General features: G+C 33.7%; 1 protein-coding gene across 8 annotated transcripts in view; it reads left to right on the top strand.

Annotated features, from left to right (window-relative positions):
• Positions 1-6,629, top strand: part of LOC137228926 (platelet glycoprotein 4) — an 82,635-nt gene extending 76,006 nt beyond the window's left edge. For all 8 annotated transcript variants that reach the window (XM_067746066.1, XM_067746070.1, XM_067746065.1 and 5 more), the window contains 5 exons: positions 397-515; positions 1,477-1,550; positions 2,124-2,178; positions 2,994-3,158; positions 5,700-6,629. In XM_067746066.1, coding sequence (XP_067602167.1) covers positions 397-515; positions 1,477-1,550; positions 2,124-2,178; positions 2,994-3,158 — 413 coding nt within the window. In that variant the 3' untranslated portion in view covers positions 5,700-6,629. The remainder of the gene's footprint in view (positions 1-396; positions 516-1,476; positions 1,551-2,123; positions 2,179-2,993; positions 3,159-5,699) is intronic.
• The last annotated feature ends 11,438 nt before the right edge of the window (positions 6,630-18,067 follow it).

The raw sequence follows: 18,067 nt of genomic DNA on the forward strand, positions 1-18,067 counted from the left end.
CATATTGGAATGGGTGAGAATAAAGAAACAAAAGCCTCTTAAATAAATTCTCAGTCCATAGACATACTACTGCCTGAAACATGAAGGTATATGGTTGTAACTTTGCGTTCAGCAGCTAAGCATTACATATTGAAAATAAACACCTAAGGGATAAACGACAGGCATCAACTGAATGGTTAGTAGAATGATGCAGAAATTTATATTTTATTTTTGATCAAAAAGCAATCAGATATAATAATTTTCCCTCACCCTCATCCCCCAGTTAGTATTCAAAGCCAACTTTATGCATTTCTCTTTCTAACGTAAAAAGCTTTATTTTCAAGGAAGTCTTTCCTAAGTGGTATATGAAATGAGGAAAACAATTTATCCCAATTGTCTTTTAAACCTTGTTTTCAGGAAAACCTGTGTATATTTCACTTCCTCATTTTCTATATGCAAGTCCTGATATTTCACAACCTATTGAAGGCTTAAGTCCAAATGAAGAAGAACACAGCACGTACTTAGATGTTGAACCTGTAAGCAAATACATTATTTATCTCATTTGTTTTTTTAAAATGAAGGAAAAATTAAATTCTCTCCTTTTGTCAGTCACATTTATTGATATTTATTGTATCACAATCTTGATAAATAATTACTTTTATTTCAATGAAAATTATGTTGATTTCTTCCTATTGTTGCTTATGAAATGTCAAGGTAATTCAATTTTAGTTTTTCAGCAAAGGTCAGGAATAGCAATGATGGAAATGATTCTAATCAGTTTAAAACAATTTGGTATAAGGTACTCTCTTATGCTTCTTTCATACTTATCTGCAAGTATTGCTTACATGAAGGGACCCTAGACTATGAGGGATTTAAAAAGTTTTATGGGTATATGTGCATTTGAGGCAAGATCTATGATATACTTAGTGTAAAAAAAAATCTACTAAATTTCCTATAATGTAACAGTTTTAACTTTTATTTTAATATTCCCTTGTCAACAGTTAAATGAAATGCCAGGATTTTAGTAGTCATGTTTCAGTTTAAATAATGACAGAAGTAGCATTATAATTATACGGATGATACATGGATTCTGACTGAATATATATTTGACAATATATAGTTCAGGATTTAAACTGACTACATGAGTTCTACGTTTCACTACTGTTGTTGTTGATTCGCCAAAACCAGTTCAGATAAAAATCAAAAATCTAACTAAAACCTTGACAGTAGTTTGGGCAAAAAATTGTGCGCGCGTGCACATATATATGCATGTGTGTATACATCTGTATACATACAGGCATATACACATAAAATGTAATTATGGACAGTTTTGTATGTAATATTTAATAAGTCCAATTAATTTTTTAATAAATTTCACAAGTTTTAAGTACAACAGTTTCACCTTAGGTTCTATATAACAGTAAAAATAAGTTTTGGATATTATAAAAGAAAGTTTTTAAAATAAGTTGGTAATTTTTTAGTTTGTTCTCTTTTTAGATAACTGGATTTACCTTACGATTTGCAAAACGGCTGCAGATCAACATATTGGTCAAGCCAGCAAGAAAAATTGAGTGAGTCCCTTGGAAAAAGTTTCATTATGATTTTTACTACCTCCTTGTAAGAATGTGGGTATATCTATGACAGGAAGTGGAAATAATAAAACTTTCACCTTCTATTTGGCTTTACGTCATTAAATGATTACTAAATGCTTATAACTTTCATTTGTAATTTAGAATTATATCTAGTGTGTATTGTAATGGTATTTACACATATTTTGGAATGAGTATTTGTGGCACTGCTCATTTTGCTAGCTGTCCAAATATTTTCAAGAGAATAGTTTCTAGCATTCATATTTTAGTTTCCTGCATATAATTTTTTGAAAGGACAAAACATGTGCTTAGAAAAAGTCAGTCTAATTAGAAATGTGTATTAGATTTATAAGAGTGAAAGATGTCTGAGAAACAGCCATATTAAAATTTAAATGATTGATTCACTACAGGGAACAAACATCAAGGTACTTAACCAAGTTTCAAGAGCAGCTAATTTCTGAAAATTTATTTTCACTAATAATTATTAACATTTCTGTCATATATGGGTAGTATATTATTATATATATTCATAATTATTTTCAATGTTTATTACAGAGCATTAAAGGGTCTGAAGCAGAACTATTTTGTGCCTATTCTTTGGCTTAATGAGGTTAGTATTTTTATTTCTTAGTCACTAAAAACAGTAAACTTCTTGGTAGATAGAAAAAGTTTTTGCTGTTTGAAAACTGAATACACATATATAGTATTTGAACTTGTGTTTCCATTGCATATATGGGAGATTTATATATTATTAATTATATAATAATTATTTTGAGAGTACCAAATCACACAGAAGTATCACGCTTATGTTAGATTTCAGTGTTATTTTCATAATGTTTATTAAACAATTTTTCCTGTCATAATGCATATGTTAGGAAAGAGTCATGTAAACGTGTAACTCCAAATAACTCCATGTGAATGTTGTAGTGCTAATAAAAGCCAACCAAACTTATAAAAACCAGGTTAGAGTAGATGTAGGCAGTCTATCTAGTGCCTGACAAGATATTTTAGTACAAATCAGGGAACTGATTAGCCACAGGATTAGGAAATGAACTGTATAAGCCTTTAGAGGAAGAAAACTGTTGACCCTTGGCATTTTCCTCTGCCACTAGGAAACAACCTTCAGAAAACTGGAGAATATTCCAGTAAAACCATTGTATTTATCAATGAAATCAGTATATTGAAGAATGCTAGCTGACATGTTTCAAGGGAGGAAGATTATATTTCTCTCTCTAAATATTCTACCTTGGCATTTATTGCCTTCTTTGACATGCATGCAAAGGGAATTCCATTGGCTTGTCTTACAGATAAAGATGACTAACATCTATGCGGTGTTTCAAAAAAAAAGTGATACACTTAAGTGGAGAGTTGAGTATTTTGTTCCCAAATCTAACCAAATAACGTTATTTATTAACTTGATTACAGACTGGTACCATTGGTGATGAGAAGGCAGAAATGTTCAGAAATCAAGTGACTGGAAAAATAAACCTCCTTGGCCTGGTAGAAATTACCTTACTCAGTGTTGGTGTGGTGATGTTTATTTTTTTTATGATTTCATACTGTGCATGCAGATCAAAGAGAGTAAATTAAGTAAGTATATAACAAAAATTATATACGGCTTTAATAACATTAGTTTATATATTACTTGTTTTCATTTTATCAAAAAGAGGTTATAAACTAGGCTTCAAATATTTCTGGATATGTCTAGTCATCTAGCATTTTTAGCACATCCTTGAAGTTTTGAGATGCTTAATGTAAATTATAAACAAAGCCTGAATGAGTAATAAGGCCTATTAATATTAAGCAGATCACTACATTTCATCTTTATTCTGGGAGGACTGGGCTAAATTATGAAATTGTCACCTTTGAAAAGTTAGAATGTTGCACAAAAGCTATACATATACTAAATTTTATTTCTTGATTATTTCTAGCTAGTTATTTTAAAAAATCACAAATAATTAAATATCTCTCTGACTAGGAAAGGGTATGTGAAACTGAAAATGGTAGATATTAGGGGGAGACTGAAATTTACAAAGGAAAAGAAAATAAAAGGGAAAATTTAGATTAGCTAAGCTAAAAATTAATGAGAATTAAAAACTCAATAAATGATATAGATAAGATAAAAATATGCTGTTTTAAAATGAAGATAGCATATTAAAACAGAGTTGCTGCATATAGATATGCTGTCCAAAATCATGATGTGGAAGCCCTGATGAATGATTACAATTTGGGAGCTTACAATTCAGGAGCTAGAACTGAATACAACAGTACAAGAAAATAGAGACAAAAAATGTTCAACATAGTAAAACCAAATTACTCAGAGTTTACAGGAAAAATCAGGTAAATGTGGACAGATAGGAGTTTTAGCAAAACTGAAGAGACGGTTCAGGCCTCTGTGTTTTAGACATTAGTGCCTGTGCCCCCTTGCACATAGAGGAATGAATGTCTGACCCTATCTTTCCTAAATGGAAGCCTTTCTTTAATGATCATACGTGGCGTTGGTATGGCCTGAGGGGGGGGCGGGGGTGATTTTCCACTTACCCATAGCTTCCATCCACCCTTCCTTTCCGGGAACATCAAAAAAAAATGTGGAATCTAAATAAAAGCAATATACTTACTATGAAAAATTACAATTTCAAAACAAGTCTTCTTACTCTACTTTCAATCAGGTTGTTGACCGTAAGCTGTCTTATATAGAAATTCTGGAGCTGCCACTGATAATTACTGACCTTCTTAATGTGCCAAAATCATGCTAAATATTTTACATGAATATCACAACTAATCCCTAATAAAATTTTATGAGTTTCCAATCGCCATGGATCCATCATCATCCTTCTGTCTTTTGGAGACGTTCCAGAAAATTGTAAATTTTAACTGCAAAATTATCCATTTTCAAAATGGGAATCAGTCAAATTGAACATTAAAAAAAATGAAGTGGCATTTTGGGACCAATATTTTTTGTGTGTGAGATTGAGAGCTTGGGCCTAGGAAGGCAACTCTATCTTTTGTTCTGATGTTTTCAGCCTATATTTATTCCCTGAAAAGAAGACTGAACAATTCTGCCTACAATCATTTTGGACAGAATGTATTCCAAATGCTGACTTAATACATTCACATTATAATAAATAAAGGAAATACGGCATCACCATTAAGACCTGTCATCAGTCCAGTAACAAATGAGTTATGATTAAACAAACTACTTCACATGACCATTTATATAATAGATAGAAGAGATCATTCACTGAAAAGCCAATTTACAACAAAACCTTGTTGTAGTGGGAGAATATGCTTTTCAAAATGAAGTATATAGTAGTTGTAAAAATTTTCTGATACTATTCTCTATTATTAAAATTATATGATCTATTTCATCAGTGCTTAATGAGCCCTCAATGTCCAATATCTTGGGTCTCTATGTGGCTAAATTAAGGTGAAAGATTGAAAACTTTCTAGAGTGTCTTGATCAACAAGTATATTGACTTGGCTTAAACATTTGACTGTTACAAGGAAAAGTTACTGCTCTTTACACAATGATATGTCTGTTTTCTTTTCTATACAAATAGAGAAGAACACTGTTCTCTGTAGATTACCTGATTTACTAGGTTTAGAAGAATCACAGATATAGATTTCCTTAAACAAGCTTCAGTTTCGAATATTATAATAATTATGCCTCTGGGAAGATTTATAAACAATTGAAAAATAAGGAGATGGATGTACAAGAGGGAGTAAAGCAAAGATGGTGGAGCTAAGGTGTGATTTTGCTCAATGCATCACAAAGAGAGTAAGCCAATAGTCCTTTCGAAAGTAGCAGTATATACACCGCTAAATGGAGGATGGTCTGAAGGGACAGCAAAGAGTGGAAATGCTCATCCAGAGCAGATTTAACGAGCTACCCCTCCTTATCTGGCCACGCGCAGCTCTTGAGAACTGGGAAGCAGCCTTCCATGTATCCTGGAATGGGAAAATAATTGCCTTATCCATGAAGTTCATCAGAGAATTTTTCTCTGCAGCTTGAGAAATTGGGCTAATTACTAGAAAACATGACATCCTCAGTATTTAGAATTTGAATATTACCTGTTTTATTTTTCCACGACTTTCTGGTAAGTACTTACTTACCTTTCTTCTGCTTTCCAGGAAGCAAATGAGTCGACATTTATGCACCAACTACATGAGGACCTTTCTTAATATCGACCTACAAAATGAAGATTTAATATGCTTTATGTTTGCAAAACACACCTTATCTTACAGTTGAAGAACTGGCGGCACTTTTGTTCTCTGCACTGAGCAGCAGCACGTTTCTAAAGGATTATTAAGATGTCATTAAAATCCACACTTTGAACAAAAAGCAGTAACTTTTAAAATTCAACATGTTCACAATGGAATGGATTTCAGTTTCTACAGATGTGGCTTCAGCATGATCCAGTTATTTTTATTTGGTACTGATTCACTGATTGGTTCCCTTTTGCTAAATTCAGAAAAGGGGTGGATGTTCTAAACAAATCCTGGACCCTGAACTCTTGTCGTCCTCATCAAAGGGAAAAACATCACTACCCTCATCAGTGTCCCTGCAATACACAGACCCCAGGACTGCCAGGACATTGCATTTCATGAGCATGAGCCATTTTGAAAGACGTTTAAAAATGGAAACTAAATGACTGGCCTATGAGCCATTTATTATACATTACTTAAGTTTCTTTCTCTATGGAATCCTTTGTACAGCATCAGTAGGCACTATAACCATGCTGTTTATAACAATATGGGCGTATATTTTTATCAATGATCATACAAATGGACATTTTTGGGACTGTCATTTTCCATGTTCTGCAGTTCTTTTGGAAATCTGAGTAGATTTTGATCTTTTCACTCAGTTGTATACAACTTATGCTTGGCAACTTCAGAATGCTGTGCTAGTATTAAGAGATGTAAATGATAATAAAGAAATTATTGTGTGGGAGATTACAAAGAGTAGAATGTCCATTCATAGTTATTTGTTGTAGTATTTCTTGCTTTTATAGTCACCACAGAAAGACTGGTTTCAAACATTAAAAGATGTTCTTCCTTAAATTCCTGTGCTTTGCCTAGTTCCTGTTGTGTCACAAAATATTTACTCTAGTTTTCTGACTGATGCATTCTATCTGAATTTTTAATTCTTTATGCATCTACATTTCCTTCTGAAACATTTCTAAATTCAACCTTGACTACTTTTTCCTTAGGTAATTTTTTGAGCTAGTTGGGGGAAAAGGAAATAAAAAGATACTTGGTCATGCTTTAGAGTTGTAGTACTTAAAGTCTAGACTATGAAGGATCTTTCCTTTTTATTAGAAGATATGTTACGTAACCCCTTTCGTTAGCAGGGGTTCACTTATGGCAGAGAGCACTAGGCCCCCTAAAAAAGGCTCCCCATAGAAAGGAAAGGTGGACCACATTCTGTTTGTGTTTTATACACAGAGGTTTCTAGGATAAATTATTAGTAACTCGTTTGTTGAGATACTAAAATCAAAAATAATTAATCTCCTCATGTTAGCTGCCAGGGTAAATACTGAAAACCCCAAACCAAGATACCACCAGTTCCGAAGGGTCTTTTGAAAATCTGAAGCGACTCAAAACATACTGATGTAATAATGTCCTCTCATTTATTGGCAACAGAAAAAAGTATCCCCCTAAGATATAGACAGATGAGATCCTAAACATCCTCTTCTGATACTTGAGACTACTCTTGCTGCATTAGGGTATTTGTGGACATGTTGATCAAGGAGGAATATAAAGGATACTTCTTTAAATCTTAAACTAAGTAGGGCTGAACGATGTAAAGTAGAAACTGTTCAAAAGAATTGGTTGAGAAATTACATATCCACCTCATGGTAGAATTGCATAACCAGTCAGTGACTCAGATTTTAACTCTTCATAAAGGAATGCACCTCCATAGTATTTGGGTATCAGTAAAAAAGTTTTGACTTATATGTCTTTAGTACCGTTCAACTAAATACATGTATATTCTAATCATTATCATTCCTCACCGTATTTTCCCTGAATTCTATAAATTATGCAGAGGAAAAAAATCCATACACAGAGATAAGTGAAACACATTAAAAATGCCCAGTAGAAAGTATAATACTTGCTTTAAAAAAATGGGAGATAGATTTATTTATGTGAAAAATGGGTTTGGATATGTGTGTGTGTGCCCATGTGCACATGCTGAGGTGGGAGTGGAGCACTTTTTGGGAATGCATTAAACGTTGACCTGCTGATTGCCCCAGAGAAAGTGTAATTGTACACAAGGATGAATTTGTTTTGTAGAAAAACTACCCCATATTTTAGACAGGCATATATTCATTCAAAATTGTTTAATCACCACAAAACTATTGGTGTTCAAAACTTAAGTTTGAAAATGTATAGCATCTACAAACGGGTTAACATAAATTAGAGAGTCTACAGCATCTTAAAATGGGTTGAGGCTTATTGTTGCTGACAAGTACATGAAGAAAGAGAACAATCTATAAAGCTTTTAGTTCTCAGAAAGAGGTAAAGGGGGTATCATTTCAGGAAAAAAAAACCTAGCTATACATTAGATTTTTACATATGCAATAATCTGTCAATCTTAACCCATTATCAATGTCTGAGCTACACAATAATTATCTTTGGAGCTGGAATTTGTTGCAGGTGTGTTCCACCTCTTACTTCAGTGTTTCTGGTTGAAGTTCTATGTATTAGAGACACGGTGGCTGCTCTCTCTTCATCTGCCTTTTCTGGCCCGTCTACAACTCCACTTAAAGAATCACTGGACTTCAGACTATACTACAAAGCTACAGTAATCAAGACAGTATGGTACTGGCACAAAAACAGAAATATAGATCAATGGAACAGGACAGAAAGCCCAGAGACAAACCCGGGTATATATGGTCACCTTATTTTTGATAAAGGAGGCAAGAATATACAATGGAGAAAAGACAGTCTCTTCAATAATTGATGCTGGGAAAACTGGACAGCTACATGTAAAAGAATTAAATTAGAACACTCCCTAACACCATACACAAAAAAAACCTCAAAATGGATTAAAGACCTAAATGTAAGACCAGACACTGTAAAACTGTTAGAGGAAAACATAGGCCGAACACGCTATGTCATCAATCACAGCAAGATCCTTTTGGACCCACCACCTAGAAAAATGGAAATAAAAACAAAAATAAACAAATGGGACCTAATGAAACTTTTTGCACAACAAAGGAAACCATAAACAAGACCAAAAGACAACCCTCAGAATGGGAGAAAATATTTGCAAATGAAGCAACTGACAAAGGATTAATCTCCAAAATTTACAAGCAGCTCATGCAGCTCAATATTAAAGAAACAAACAACCCAATCCAAAAATGGGCAGAAGACCTAAATAGACATTTCTTCAAAGAAGATATACAGATTGCCAACAAACACATGAAAGGATGCTCAACATCACTAATCATTAGAGAAATGCAAATCAAAACTACAATGATGTATCACCTCACACCAGTCAGAATGGCCATCATCAAAAAATCTAGAAACAATAAATGCTGGAGAGGGTGTGGAGACAAGGGAACCCTCTTGCAGTGTTCGTGGGAATGTAAATTGATACAGCCACTATGGAGAACAGTATGGAGGTTCCTTAAAAAACTAAAAATAGAACTACCACATGACCCAGCAATCCCACTACTGGGCATATACCCTGAGAAAACCGTAATTTAAAAAGAGTCATGTACCATAATGTTCATTTCAGCACTACTAACAATAGCCGGGACATGGAAGCAACCTAAGTGTCCATCTACAGATGAATGGATAAAGAAGATGTGGCACATATATATAATGGAATATTACTCAGCCATAAATAGAAACAAAATTGAGTTATTTGTAGTGAGGTGGATGGACCCAGAGTCTGTCATAAAGAGTGAAGTAAGTCAGAAAGAAGAAAACAAATACCATATGCTAACACACATATATATTTACGGAATCTAAAGAAAAAAGTTGGTTATGAAGAACCTAGGGGCAGGACAGGAATAAAGATGCAGATGCAGAGAATGCACTTGAGGACACGGGGACTGGGAAGGGTAAGATGGGACAAAGTGAGAGATTGGCATGGACTTATATATACTACCAAATGTAAAATAGATAGCTAGTGGGAAGCAGCTGCATAGCACAGGGAGATCAGCTTGGTGCTTTGTGACCATGTAGAGGGGTGGGATAGGGAGGGGGGGAGGGAGACACAAGAGGGTGGAGATATGGGGATATATGTTTAGCTGATTAACTTTGTTATAAAGCAGAAACTAACACACCATTGTAAAGCAATTATACCCCAATAAAGGTGTTAAAAATAAATAAAATAAAATAAAATGAAGGCCCCTTCCCAAAAAATAAATTAAATACTTTGTAGAAAAAAAGTCACAGAGCTGAAGAATACAATAATTGGACTGAAAAATACACTAAGAGGGGTTTAACATCAGAGCAGATGAAGCAAAAGAAAAAGTCAATGAACTCAAAGACAAGGCAGTAGAACTCACCCAACCAGAACATCAAAAAGAATGAGAAAAAGTGAAGATAATTTAACGGAATTATGAGACAACATCAAGTGGAGTAACATTCTCATTACAGTGGTCCTAGAAGGAGAAGAGAGAAAGGAAGGAAAAGAGAACTTATTCAAAGGAATAATGGCTGAAAACTTCCCTAACTTGGGGAAGCACACAGACATCCAGCTCCAGGAGTACAGAGAGTGCAAAATAAGACGAACCCAAAGATTTCCACATCAAGAGATATTATAATTAAAAAATCAAAAGTAAAAGAGGACAGAATCTTAAAAGCAGCAAGAGAGAAATAACTTGGTCTATACGAAGAAACTCCATATGACTACCAGCAGAATTTGCAGCAGAAATTTTGCAGGCCTGAAGGGGGAGGCATGATACATTCAAAATGCTGGAAAAAAACAAAAACAGAAATGAAAACAAAATACTTTCAACCAAGAATATTCTACCTGGAAAAGTCATCTTTGAAAATCCTAACGATGCAACTGGAAAACTACTAGAGCTCATCAATGAATTCAGTAAAGTTTCAGGATAAAAATTAATGTATAGGAATCTGTTGCATTTCTGTACACTAACAATGAAATATCAGGAAGAAAAATTAAAGAAACAATCCCATTTACCATCACATCAAAAAGAGTGACCTACCTACGAATAAAACTTCGTAATGAGGCAAAAGAGCTGCACTCAGAAAATATAAACACTGATGAAAGAAACTGAATACCACACAAACAGATGCAAAGATATATCATGTTTTTTGATTGGAAGAATCAGTATTGTTAAAATGATCATACTACCCAAGGCAATCTACAGGTTCATTGCAATCCCTATCAAATTACCAGTGGCCTTTTTCACAGAAGTGGAACAAAAATTTTGAAATTTGTATGGAAAAACCAAAGACCCCAAATAGTCAAAACAATCTTAAGAAGAATGGAGCTGGGGAATCACAAGCCCTGACTTTACACTGTAATATGAAGCTACAGTAATCAAAAGAGTATAGTGCTGGCACAAAAACAGACACATAGCTCAATGGAACAGGATAGGAAGCCCAGAAATAAACCCACCCCCAAATGGTCAAATAATCTACAACAACAGAGGCAAGAATATGCAATGGAGAAAAGACAGTCTCTTCAATAAGTGGTGCTAGGAAAACTGAACAGCTACATGTAAAAGAATGAAATTACATCATTCTCTAACACCATATACAAAAATAAACTCAAAATGGATTAAAGACCTAAATGTAAGACTGGAAAATATAAAGCGCCTAGAGGAAAACATAGGCACAACATGCTTTCACATAAATTGCAGCAATATGTTTTTGGATCTGTCTCCTAGAGTAGTGGAAACAAAAGCAAAAATAAACAAATGGGACCTAATTAAACTTAAAAGCTTTTGCACAGCAAAAGAAACCATAAATAAAAAGAAAAAACCTAGGAACTGGGAGAAAATATGCAAATGATGCAACCGACAAGCTCTTAATTTCCAAATTATACAAATAACTTATACAGTTTAACATCTAAAAGACAAATAACCCAATTAAAAATGGGCGGGAGATCTAAATAGACATTCCTCCAAAGAAGACATACAGATGACCAACAGCCACATGAAAAGATGTTAAACATCATTAATTATTGGAGAAATGCAAATCAAAACTACAATGAGGCACCACCTCACACCAGGTAGAATGGCCATCATCAAAAAGTCTACAAATAAGAAATATTGGAGAGGGTGTGGAGAAAAGGGAACCATCCTACACTGTTGGTAGGAATGTAAATTGGTGCAGCCACTATGGAAAAGCTGTCTGGAGGTTGCTTTTAAAACTAAAACTAGAGTTACCATTCCCACTCTTGGACATATATCAAGAAAAGATGAAAACTCTAATTAGAAAAGATATATGCACCCCAGTGTTCATAGCAGTTCTATTTACTATAGCCAAGGCATGGAAGCAACCTAAATGTCCATTGCCAGATGAATGGATAAAGAAGATGTGGTGTGTGTGTATATATATATGTATTGTGTTGGCCAAAAAGTTCATTTTGATTTTTCTGTAAGATGTTACAGAAATATATATATATATATATATATATATATATATATATATATATATTTATAATGGAGTATTACTCAGCCATACAAAAAGAATGAAATAATTCTATTTGAAGGAAAATGGATGGACCTAGAGATTATCATACTAAGAGAAGTAAGTCAGACAAAAACAAATGTCATACAATATTACTTATATGGGGAATCTAAAAAAAAGATACAAATGAACTTATTTACAAAAGAGAAATAGACTCACAGACATAGAAAACAAATTTATGATTACCAAAGGGGAAAGGGCGGAGGAATAACTGGGAATTTGGGATTAACAGATACGCACTACTATATATAAAATAAACAACAAGGTCCTAGTTTATAGCACAGGGAACTATATTCAATATCTTGTAATAAACTATAATGGCAAAGCATCTGAAAAAATAATATATGTGTGTGTGTGTATAATTAAATCACTTTGCTGTACACCTGAAACATTGTAAATCAACTATACTTCAATAAAAAAATAAGTAAAAATCAGAAAAAAAGAAAATAGATGCTAAAAAAGCTAAAAGAATAAATTACCACTAAACCAGCCTTACAAGAAACGTTAAAGGGTTTTTTTATAAAATGAAAAAAGGGTTCTAATTAGTAACAAAAAAAATAAGAAAATATAAATCTCACTGGTAAAACGAAATATACTAAAGGTAGTATGAAGGTTAAAAGTCAAAAGTAGTAAAAACGGGCTTACCTGGTGGTGCAGTGGTTGAGAGTCCGCCTGCCGATGCAGGGGACATGGGTTCCTGCCCCGGTCCAGGAGGATCCCGCATGCCATGAAGCAGCTAGGCCCGTGAGCCATGGCCGCTGAGCCTGCGTGTCCGGAGCCTGTGGTCCACAATGGGAGAGGCCACAACAGTGAGAGGCCCGCATACTGCCAAAAAAAAAAAAAAAAAATGTAGTAAAAACAACTAACTACAATAATTACTTAAGGGATTTACAACATAAAAACATGTAAATTTGACATCAAAAACATAAAACATGTGGGAGAGTAAAAATGTAGAGCTTTAAAATGTATTCAAACTTAAGTAGTTATGAACTAATAGACTGTTATAAATGCGCTGTTATATGTAAGCCTTTATGTGCATGTTATAATATTATTATATATAAGATTCATGAGAACCACAAAGCAGAAACCTGTAATAGATGCACAAAAGATAGAGAGAAAGGAATCTAAGCACACCACAAAAAATGTTATGAAACCAAAAAGGAAGAGAAGAAAGGAACAGAGAGAAACTATAAAACAGACAAATAACAATTAACAAAATGGTAATAAGAACACATATGTCAATAACTACATTAAATGTAAATGGATTAAATTCTCCAATCAAAAGACAAAGATTGGCTGAATGGACTTTTTTTTAAAGATGCCTCTATCTGCTGCCAACAAAAGACTCATTTCAGATGTAAGAACGCATACACACTGAAAGTTAAGGGATAGAAAATTATATTTCATGGAAATGGAAACCAAAAGAAAGCTGGGGTAGCTATACTTACATCAGACAAAAAGACTTTAAACAAAGACTGTAATAAGAGAAAGAGGAGAGCATTGCAAAATGGTAAGAGTCAATCTAATAAAAGGATGTAACATTTGTACATATTTATGTACCCAACACAGGAGCACAAAATATATAAAGCAAATATTAACAGACCTAAAGGGAGAAATAGGAATACAATACTACAAGAAGACTTTAATGCCCCAGTTATATCAATGGATATATCATCCAGACAGAAAATCAATAGGGAAACTTTGGCCTTAAATGATAAATTAGGCCAGATGGACTTAAGAGATATATATACACCATTCCATCCCAAAGCGACAGAATTCACATTCTTTTGAAGTGCACATGGATCTCCAGAATAGATTATATGTTAAACCAAATAACAAGTTTTAATAGCTTTACAAAGACTAAAATCATATCAAGCAACTATTACAACCACAATGCTCTGAATCTAGAGGTCAATTTCAAGAAGAAAACTGGAAAATTCACAAATATGTGCCAATTTCACAACATGCTACTGTGCTACTGAATAGCCAATGGGTCAGAAAGTAAAACAAAAGAGAAATCAAAAGACATTTTGAGACAAATGAGAATGGAAATACAAAATACCAAAAGTTATTGGATGCAGCAAAAGCAGTTTTAAGAGGGAGTTCATAATGATAAATTCCACCTCAAGAAACAAGAAAAATCTCAAACAACCTACCTTCACACTTCAAGGAACTAGAAAAAGAAAAAAAAAATGAGGTCTAAAGTTAGCAGAAGGAAGGAAATAAAAACAGAGCAGAAATAAATGGAGGCTAGAAGACAGTAGAAAAGATCAGCGAAACTAAGCGCTGATTCTTTGAAAAGAGAAATAAAATTGACAAACTTCTAGCTACATGCACCAAGAAAAAAGAGGACTCAAATAAATAAAATCACAAGAGAAAGAGAAAACATTAGAACTGATACCACAGAAGTACAAAGGTTTAAGGTTCATAAGAGACTACTATTGACAAATACACATCAACAAATTTGACAACCTAGAAGAAAAGGATAAATTCCTGGAAACATACAACCTACCAAGACTGAATCATGAAGAAACAGAAAACCTGAATAAATCAATTACTTGTAAAGAGATTGAATTAGTGATCTAAAACCTCTCACCAAACAGAAGTTCAGGACCTGACAACTTCATTGTTGTTTTCCACTAAACATTCAAAGAGAATTGAAACCAATGCTTCTCGAACTCTTTCAAAAAACAGAAGAGGAGGAAACACTTCAAACTCACTTTATGAGGCCTGTAAAACCATGATACCAACAGTAGACAAGGAAGTCACAGGAAAAAAAATTACAGGTCAATATCCCTGGTGAACATAGACACAAAAATCTCAACAAAATATTAGCAAATGAAATTCAACAACACTTTAAAAGGATCATACACCATGATCAAGTGGAATTTATTCCAAGGACACAAGGATGGTTCAACATGTGCAAATCAATCCATGTTAGACAGCAAATTAACAAAATGAAAGATTAAAAAATCATGTGATCATCTCAATAGATACAGAAAAAGTATTTTAAAATTCAACATCCATTTATGATAAAAACTCTCAACAAAGTTAGAGGGAATGTATCTCAATATAATAAAGGCCATTTATGACAAACCCACAGCTATCATCATACTCAATGGTGAAAAGCTGAATGCATTTCCTCCAAGATCAAGAGTGTCTACTCTCTCCACTTTTATTCAACATAGTATTGGAAGCACTGGCCATAGCAGTCATAAAAGAAAAAGAAATGAAAGATATCTAAGTTGGAAATTAAGAAGTAAAACTGTCACTGTTTGTAGATGACATGATATTATGTATAAAAACCCTAAAGACTTTTATTAAAAAAGCTGTTGGAACTAATAAATAAATTCAGTAAAGTGGCATGATACAAAATCAAAATACAAAAATGTTGTGTTTCTGCATGCTAATAAAGAACTCTCAGAAAGAGAAATTAAGAAAACAATCCTATTTGCAATTCCATCAAGATGAACCAAATACCTAGGAATAATTTAACCAAGGAGGTGAAAGACCTGTACACTGAAAAATATGAGACACTGATGAAATAAATTGAAGACGTCACAAAAAAAGAACTTCCATGCTCATGAGTTGGAAGAATTAATATTGTAAAAATGTCCATACTACCCCAAGCAAATTACAGATTCTTCCAAAGGTATTTTTCACAGAAATAGAGCAAATCGTCCTAAAATTTCTATTGAACCATAAAAGACCCTGAATACCGAAAGCAATTTTGAGAAATAAGAGCAAAGCTGGAGGCATCATGCACCCTGATTTCAAACTATATTACAAAGTAATATAAAGCAAAACAGGATGTTATTAGTGTAAAACAGACACATATTAATGGAACAGAATAAGAGAGTGCAGCAATAAACCTATGCATATATGATCAATTAATTTACAAGAAAGTAGCTCAGAATATACAATTGGGAAAGAACAGTCTCTACAACAAATGTTGCTACAAAAACTGGACAGCCACATGCAAATGAATGAAACTAGACCACTATCTTACACCATACACAAAAATTAACTCAACATGCATTAAAGACTTGAATGTTAGGCCTGAAACCATAAAACTCTTGGAAGCAAAGATATGCAGTAAACTCTTTGACATCAATCTTGGTGATAATTTTTCAAATTTTACAACAAAAGTAAAAATGAGCAAATAGAACTACATCAAACTCAAAAGTTTCTGCACAGCAAAGGAAACCAATAAAATAAAAAGGCAAATTATGGAATAAGAGAAAATATTTGCAAATCATATATGTGATAATGGGTTAATATGTGAAATATGTAAAGAATAAAAAACTCATAACACTGAATAGCAAAAAAAAAAGAAAAAAAAATCTTATTACAAAAGTGGCAGAAGATCTGAATAGATATTTTTCAAAAGAAGAGATACAAATGGCCTAATAGGTACATTCAGAGATGCTCAACATCACTAATCATCAGGAAAATGCAAATCAAAACCACATTGAGATCTTACCACACCTGTTAGAATGGCTGTTATCAAAAAGACAAGAAATAACAAGTTTTGGCTAGGATATGGAGAAAAGGAAACCATTGTGCACTGTTGTTGGAAATGTAAATTGGAACATCCACCATGGAAAAACAGCTGGAGGTTCCTCAAAAAATTAAAAATAAAAATGCCTTAAGATCCAGCAATTACACTTCTGGGCATTTTTTGAAGAAAACAAAAACACTAATTTTGAAAGATATATACATTCCCCATATTGCTGCAGCATTACTGACAATAGCCAAGATCTCGAAACAACCTAAGTGTTGATTAAGAAATGGATGGATAGAGAAATTGTGATAGATAGACAAGCAGACATACAATGGAATATTATTCAACCATGAAAAGTGAATTCTTGCCATTTGTGACAACATGAACGAATCTTGAGGGCATTATGCTAAGTGAAATAAGTCAAACAGAGAAATACAAACACAGTATGATCTCATTTATACACAGAATCCAAAAGAAAAAAGAAAAATCAAGGTCATAAATACAGAAAATAGATTGGTGTTGCCAGCGGCAAGGGGTGGAGGTAGGTGAAGTCAGTAGGGGAATCAAAAAGTACAAACCTCCAGTTATAAAGTAAGTAAGTCTTGGGCATGTATTGTACAGCATGATGACTCTAGTTAGTAACACTCTATTGCACATTTGAAAGCTGCTGAGACAGTACATCTCAAGAGTCTTTATAACAAGAAATAAATTGTAACTATTTACAGTGATAGTTGTTCACTCTACTTATTGTGGTGATCAGTGCAGTGTATAAAAACATCGAATCATTATGTTGTACACCTGAAACTAAGGTAATGTGACACAGTCATCCCTAGGTATCTGCAGGGGATTGGTCCAGGACCTCCTCGGATACCAACATCCAGGGATGCTCAAGTCCCTTATATAAAGTGGCATAGGGCCATCGGTCCTCCATGTCGACCATCCACATTCCCAGATTCAACCAACCACAGACTAAACTCCAAGTTTGGTTGAATCTGTGGATGGGGAACCCCTGGATATGGAGAGATGACTGTGTGTCAATTATACAATTTTTTAAAAAGTGTACTCAGCTCTGCTAATCAGAGAACAAATAACAAGGACAGATGAAACTAAGTGTAAAAGCTAGTGTGACTCATTAGATATAAAGTAGAGCATTTGCTGAAAACAGAAGGGTGGAAATACCAAATATACATGAGTCAGTCAATGTGTAAGACATTACATTTATAGGAGGCATAAAGATATCCCATTTGTCCCCTGTCAGTAGCAAGTAAAAAACAGAAACAAAAACTATGCTGTCCATCAGGTCACTAATTGTCTAGAG

This window comes from Pseudorca crassidens, chromosome 8 (assembly GCF_039906515.1).
Source record: "Pseudorca crassidens isolate mPseCra1 chromosome 8, mPseCra1.hap1, whole genome shotgun sequence".
In the NCBI taxonomy this organism is placed as follows: Eukaryota; Metazoa; Chordata; class Mammalia; order Artiodactyla; family Delphinidae; genus Pseudorca; species Pseudorca crassidens.